Source organism: Amia ocellicauda, chromosome 12 (genome assembly GCF_036373705.1).
Source record: "Amia ocellicauda isolate fAmiCal2 chromosome 12, fAmiCal2.hap1, whole genome shotgun sequence".
Taxonomy (NCBI): Eukaryota; Metazoa; Chordata; class Actinopteri; order Amiiformes; family Amiidae; genus Amia; species Amia ocellicauda.
This window is the reverse complement of record NC_089861.1, coordinates 21581519-21589107: the sequence shown is the minus strand read 5'-3', so window position 1 is coordinate 21589107 and position 7589 is coordinate 21581519. Positions and strand designations below refer to the sequence as shown.

General features: G+C 42.7%; 1 protein-coding gene across 1 annotated transcript; it reads right to left on the bottom strand.

Moving 5' to 3' along the window:
- Positions 1–331: 331 nt before the first annotated feature.
- On the bottom strand, positions 332–6642 carry LOC136764566 (uncharacterized). Its single transcript, XM_066718733.1, has 6 exons — positions 6482–6642; positions 5047–5224; positions 4295–4450; positions 2730–2866; positions 2297–2451; positions 332–1711 (listed from the first exon to the last, which is right to left on the bottom strand). The coding sequence occupies exons 1-6, from the start codon at positions 6489–6491 to the stop codon at positions 1637–1639; spliced, it is 711 nt and encodes a 236-aa protein (XP_066574830.1). The 5' UTR covers positions 6492–6642; the 3' UTR covers positions 332–1636.
- Positions 6643–7589: the final 947 nt, after the last annotated feature.

Genomic DNA, 7589 nt, shown 5'->3' with positions numbered 1-7589 from the left:
ACCATATATATTCCATACTTTCATCATATTCTTATTATGTACAACTGAGCAATTTATAACTATTTTTACCAGAAAGGTGAGATTTTAGTATTTCTTGTATGCAGCACTATGTTTATTGTGTATGACCCTCTCATGATGCATCATTTTGGGTATATCTATTTAGGCAGAAAATCTGTATTTTAAAATTACATCCACAGGGCCATTTTTAGTCCCAGTCTGTCTCTGTGAATCTTTTGTTAGATTTTTCTGTTCATTTTGTACAGGCTGTATAGTGGGTAGTTTCTTGGTAAACCACATCGTGACTTTACAACATTTGAAAAGCTGTCATGGGTGAAGTGTTCACAGAATGCTTTATTTTTATTTGTGCAAATTTAACCCAACGTCTCCTTACGGGATCTTTTGGGAAATGGTGGATACTATGTCCAATCACACTGGAATTCCCACAAACGTTCACAACCCAACGTTTAACCATATCTTAAATCATAATAATACAGAATTTGAAATTATGTGCATTTTGGTAATGGTGATGTTTAGTTTGTCTTCCAATTGTGATGTCACTGACAAAAATCCTGATTGCCGTTTCTTGGCAGCACAACAAGAACAGCAGTTTTCTTTTATTGATACACAGGAGTGTCCTTGGATTTCTCCCCCTGACTATGGGGTGTGAGATGTTTCGCTCAGTTGAAGGACATCTTTTGAAACTCATCCATCCACCCAGTAAATTGTTGCCAAGCCTCTTGTGTGTACATGACATATACAGTTAGGTACATAAATATTTGGACAGTGATACACTTATCATTTTGGCTCTGTACGCCACCACAATGGATTTGAAAGGAAACAATCAATATGTGCTTTAAGTGTAGACATTCATCTTTAATTTGAGGGTAGTTACATCCAAATTGGGTGAACAGTGTAGGAATTAAACACATTTTTATATGTGGTCCCACCAATTTTAGGGGCTCAAAAGTTATTGGACAATTGGCAGCTCAGCTGTCTCAGCTGTCCCATGGCCAGGTGTGTTTATTCCGTCATTAGTTCAATTACAGGTAAGCAGATAAAATGATTTGATTTCAAGTGTGGCATTTGCTGTTAACCCTCAATATGAAGTCCAAAGAGCTGCCACTGCGAGTGAAGCAAGCCATCATGAGAAATCAAAACAAACCAGATAGCAAAAACATTAGGTGTGGCCAAATCAACTATTTGGTACATTCTTAAAAAAGAAAGAATGAACTGGTGAGCTCAGGAACACCAAAAGGCCCAGAAGACCACGGACAACGACTGTGGTGGATGACAGAAGAATTATTTCCCTGTTGAAGAAAAACCCTTCACAAATCCATTGTGGTGGCATACAGAGCCAAAATGATGACAACTGTGTCACTATCCAAATATGTATGGACCTAACTATACATCACCCTGGGTTCTTAAAGGGGTGAGAAGTTTGTTTTAGTCTTAAACAGAATATAGTGTTATCTCTGCATGTAATGCATTACATAAAAACCTAGGATTTTATGTAAAAACTGGACATTCATGAGAACTTTACCAATTTGAACATTACATCATCCTTAATTCTTAGAAAGTCATGGTGCTGCAGGATTAGGCCTAATATGGTGGTTTCAAGTCCTCTTGTGCTTATCTATCACTGGACAAAGGTCTTCTCATCCTTCACGACTTTCTGCATCAGCCAGCAGATCTGATTGTGGTTGTTCTTCAGCTGTAGGTGGAAAGACAAACCACTTCAAGACCAAATCCCCAAGTTGTCAAATTACATTTGTAATTACATTACAAATGACGTTGCAGCAGCACCAATTTGTGGCCCCCAGGGGATGTTGCTAAAAAGATGTACAATAATGTGGAAAAACAATAATACATTCATAGAATGCATTAGCAGGGTTTACAAATGCAGCTTACAAACAGGGCAAAGGAGGTAGAGTCTTGCATTTTATATCTGAGAGCAAAACAAACTAGAGGACTGTAAGAGGAGCAATAAGAAAGGCTTGAATTCAAAGAATGTCCATTTTGACAAGTGCCAGCCAACCCTGGTCCTGAGGAGCCACAGTCACAAACTGTCAAAGCCAGGAGTGTTTGTGAACAGTGAACAGAATCTCCAAGGTTGACTTCTGGTTCCACGTTGATAAAAAAAAAACAAAGCATTGTTTTGCCTATATCTCTGGGAGATCAGAAAATTGACTAGCTCCCAGCCAGTTGGAGACCAGTCTATAGCACACAGCCTGGACTTCATTGGATTGCATTAACTACATGCACCATTGGGATCCGTGTAACAGTGTGCCTTCCTCACCTTGATGTAAGTCTCCACAGCCTTTGTCAAGGTGACATCAAACCTATAGACCCATCTCCCAGGTTCTGGCTCCTCCCACACAACTGACATCATTAGGTCATTATAAACTGCGGGCGTTCGGTAGTTTGTGTGGTTAGAGGCCACCTTGATGTCCCCTATGGGAGAGAAGAATGTGTCTCTTAAACTAGTTCACCCATAATGGCTGGGCTTTGAATAGCATACAAGAACAAAAGCCCTCTGACTTTCATCATCACATGTGTGTAGAATGTCAAATGAAGCCCAAAGTCTCCAGACTGACAGGTCTGTTCTGTTGCACTGTATGGTATTGTATTGTACTTTAAGGTGCTCAACTCTATAAAAACCTCTCCATTGCAGATAGAGGAAAAGCGTCATCAACACAATTAAAGAAAGAAGGAAAAAGAGTTAGGCAGACCTGATTTGTGGAAGCAGGACTCCCTGAAGAAGAGGTATCCCCCGGGTCTCAGCCAGCTCAGCATGCGCTCGGTGAGAGAGAGCAGCTCCTCGTCAGTCAGGTACATCAGCAGCCAGTTGGAGAAGATCAGGTCAAAGCTGGAGACAGACAGTCAGTTTGGTTCTATTGTGTGGCACAGGGCTGCAGACTATATGTATTGCTGTGCTGCTGCTCTTGTATTGCATTTGTGATCTACTGCCCTGAGATCTACCCAGGATAGGCATTCAGGCCAGCAGCAGTTAGAGGTGGAATCGTTTCCTCCCTTGGATTTGGAATAGTCAAATACTCGCCCCCTTTTATCACCCCTAAATGGAAACTGCAGTTTGAGAACTTGTGCCCTCAGTCCCAACTTGTGCTTCTTTCAGATATGTAATGTTTAAAGTTCCATCTGGTAGAGCAGCGCCGGACACTTATTTAGTCATTTTAACCTTTATTAAAATAAATCTTATTCAGTATTGTTTCAATACTATCTGACCACCTTGCATTGGGAGGAATAAATGTAGTCCAAGAAAGTTGGTCACATAAAATGCAGGGCCATAATTTAAGTGCCCAAATTGCCAGTGTTGTGTGAACTATAGGGCTCAACATACACCGATCAGCAATAACATTATGCCCACTGATGGGTGAAGTGAATAACACTGATAATCTCGTTATCATGGCACCTGTCAGTGGGTGGGATATATTAGGCAGCAAGTGAACATTTTGTCCTCAAAGTTGATGTGTTATAAGCAGGAAAAATGGGCAAGCATAAGGATCTGAGCGACTTTGACAAGGGCCAAATTGTGATGGCTAGATGACTGGGTCAGAGCATTTCCAAAACTGCAGCTCTTGTGGGGTGTTCCCGGTCTGCAGTGGTCAGTACCTATCAAAAGTGGTCCAAGGAAGGAAAAGCAGTGAACCGGCGACAGGGTCATGGGTGGCCAAGGCTCATAGATGCATGTGGGGAGCGAAGGCTGGCCCGTGTGGTCCGATCCAACAGACGAGCTACTGTAGCTCAAACTGCTGAAAAAGTTAATGCTGGTTCTGATAGAAAGGTGTCAGAACACACAGTGCATCGCAGTTTGTTGCGTATGGGGCTGCGTAGCTGCAGACCTGTCAGGGTGCCCATGCTGACCCCTGTCCTCTGCCGAAAGCGCCTACAATGGGCACGTGAGCATCAAAACTGGACCACGGAGCAATGGAGGAAGGTGGCCTGGTCTGATGAATCATGAGTTCAAGGTGTTGACTTGGCCTCCAAATTCCCCAGATCTCCGATCCATGGAGGCCCCACCTCGCAACTTACAGGACTTAAAGGATCTGCTGCTAACGTCTTGGTGCCAGATACCACAGCACACCTTCAGAGGTCTAGTGGAGTCCATGCCTCGACGGGTCAGGGCTGTTTTGGCGGCAAAAGGGGGACCTACACAATATTAGGCAGGTGGTCATAATGTTATGGCTGATCGGTGTATGCTCTTAGTGGAGGTGTTTAATTGTGGAGTGACATAAGGTGACCCTGTGTTCCTGTTTTCGAGAAGTGAAGTGATTACCTGTCGTTTGGGTAGTCCAGCACGGTGACGTCAGCTTGAATGATGTCGACGTTGTCATGGTGACCGTTCTCCTCCCTGTTCTTGTTCACAAACTTGGCAGTGAAGTCAACAGCAGTCACGTGACGTGCCATCTTTGCCAGTTGTCTCGTGTAGCGTCTAGAGGAAGAGAAATAAACTTGTACTACCCAATGTAGTAGCAGCCCAGAGAGGAAAAGCAGGATCTGTATATTTCAAGACCATGCTTTATATGTGGTGTATCCTATTATTTGTGCTATATGACTTTCTGGGGCCAAATTGTCTCCCCTTTTCTGAGAAAATACATAGACAGACTGGCAGCTTAGGTCCTGCCTATTAAAGAAGAAGAGATGGGAATGTTCTATATATGCATTATGCTCATTCTCAATATTATTTAATTCTACCCCCTGAACAATTGGAGTTTGTCCTGAAAACTTTAATTAAATATTGTTTTGCTCTGTTGCAAAATCTAGAAATTACCAAACAGGCAAAGAAGATAAAGGTATTTGCTCCAACCTGGGAGGATGGATTGCTCACTTTGTCCCTCCCCATGACTCCATGAAGAGGCATGGAGTAACGGGAGTAACTACCCACTGTTTATTTTACCTCTTTATCTGATCAATTGAGTTGTGAGGAGCTGGGTGGGAGGGGTTTAGGTGGGTTGAAAAAAAAGCCAGAAGACCATGTGGCCCTGGTTTGAGAGCCTGGAGGTGCAGGCAGTCCCACTCCAGTCTCACCCGATGCCGGCTCCCAGCTCCAGCACGGTGAGCCCCTCCAGGCTAGGCACCAGGGCCATGATCTCGGGCAGCTCATGCTTCGTCAGGAGCTGCGCAGTGGAGTCCAGCATCACTTCCTCCACCGTGGCCTCCTTGGAAAACTCCTTCCACATATCCTTCATCTCACACCGAAACTGGCCTTAAGAGCACATATTAAAGCCACAAATGCAGTTAGTGAGTTTGTTACTCAGCTTTATCATCCTTGTAAGATATCTTTTCCCCACAGCGGCATCAAAACAAACAGTACACAACAATACATACATATACCTGCACATGTACAGACAACATAAGAGATGGGAAGATTGATACACTTTGCAGGCGTGAGATGGAAAAGAGAAGCTGTAGATCGAAGCAGGCAGAAATATCTTGGGGAGGCCTTCACCCAGCATGGGATCAATTTAGGCTGATGATGATGATGATAATGATGATGATACAGACATACATATACAGATTCCCATAAACATATATACATACACTTATCACCCAGTAGCTCATAAGATGCAACACACGTGTAGTTCATAGATGTAAGTCATGAAATGATGAAAGGTGTATAGCCCTTCAGTTATGCTCCAAGCCAACCAAGGCCAACTTTATATTACGGGTGGCCCCCCCAGATCATGGAGAGAGGCAGTGCCTTCAGGGTTTTTATGGAAATCACAATTATTGGGCTTATTGAGTACCTGCCACGCATTCAAGGTCTCCAGTGACTGATGATTGCGAGAGACCTGTGAAACCTGTAAAACCGGCAGGAGGGTTGCCCTGCCCTGGACTACACAAACAGTCAGAGAGAGAACAACATACTTAAGATTTTGTATTTTTTTTCAAACCTAATGTCAACCTGATTATGTATCATTACATAGTTTCTGAATTTATCCTGTTACTGTACTGTAACTGCAGCTGTACGATTGGGAATTATTGTCTGCTCTGAATTCTGCTCTACTCTGTATTGGATATAATTTCACTTTACTTTTATTAGTATATTGTATTAATGTCCTTATTGTCATTTGTAATATTGTCTGGGGGATTTATATATTTCATAACAAAAAATGTTTAGGTTTTGAAATTAAATTGAATGTTTAATTTTTTATTTAGTTCTACAAGTAAAACTGTGTCTGGAGGAGTCCAGTGTGGGGTACAGTGTCTGATCACTCATCTGGTGGGCTGCCATTTCGTGTCCTATCCTCCTGGTTCTAGCTGCCTGCACAGGTCAGTGTATATTGTAGGTAAACTGTGGGTGCTGAAATCAATTAATAAACTTGACTAAAAAAACATTTTGTCCAAGTGAATATGTTGCAGCTTGAAAAACCTGTCTTAAAAATCACAGTCCAATATATATGCTAGTTGTTGGGTTAAATACATAATACAATATTGAATCAAAGTACCATTTTTATCTTACCTTTTTCCATGGTTCACTGAATTCTGAAGAAAATCAGAACATCAGAAAAACAGAATCAGAAGTAGAGGTCGTCCTGATACTCAAAGGGGACAAGATTTACTGTTGTCTCCAGCAGAGATTTCTCAACCTTTACCAAGTGAAGTCACACCTACTTTAACTGATACTTACCCCTTAAACTATTGCAGCGCTCGCTGGGTTTTGCAAGAGATGAGCCAGACTCATATTTCAGGATGTAACGTAAGTCCTTTTCAATTGGGGTGTGCTGGGCCAATACATGCAGGTAACAAAAATGTCCACTATAATTACACTATGGGAGGAATAGAACTAGATGAAGTGACGCATGAGAAAGACCTAGGAGTCTATGTGGACTCCTCACTTTCTCCATCCAAACAATGTGGGGAAGCAATAAAAAAGGCAAACACAATGCTAGGGTATATTGTCAAAAGTGTAGAATTGAGAACAAGGGCAGTGATGTTCAGACTGTACAATGCACTAGTTAGAGCTCATCTGGATACTGTGTACAGTTCTGGGCACCACACTTCAAGAAAGATATCGCTGCTCTAGAGGCAGTTCAGAGGAGAGCAACCAGACTTATTCCAGGTCTGAAGGGAATGTTCTACTGAGAGACTGAGGAACTGAAGCTGTTCACCCTGGAACAGAGGAGACTACGTGGGGACTTAATTCAAGTCTTCAAAATCATGACAGGCATCGACCACATCAAACCAGAGGAGCTTTTCCAGATCAGCAGGGACACACGCACCCGGGGACACAAATGGAAATTGGGCTTCAAGGCATTCAAGACAGAGAGCAGGAGACAATTCTTCACACAGAGTTGTCACAATCTGAACAAACTCCCCAGCGATGTGGTAGATGCTGATAGTTTGGGAACATTTAAAAATAGACTGGATAGGATCCTTGGATCACTTAGTTATTAATGGACACCAAACGAGCACGATGGGTAGAATGGCCTCCTCCCGTTTGTAAACTTTCTTATGTTCTTAATGCGCCACTACTCACATGTCCTGCACACACCATTACACCGCCACACTCTCCCCTCTGCTTCCGCTTCCTTTCTCTTTTATTCCCTCTCTATGCTTGACCCACCACA

Excerpts from the sequence above, each read along its gene's own strand:
- LOC136764566 (XM_066718733.1), bottom strand. Across the intron at positions 2,452-2,729 it reads GTCCTGCTTCCACAAATCAG|GGGACATCAAGGTGGCCTCT; the intron begins GTCTGCCTAACT and ends TCTCTCCCATAG. Across the intron at positions 1,712-2,296 it reads CTGTGGAGACTTACATCAAG|CTGAAGAACAACCACAATCA; the intron begins GTGAGGAAGGCA and ends TTCCACCTACAG.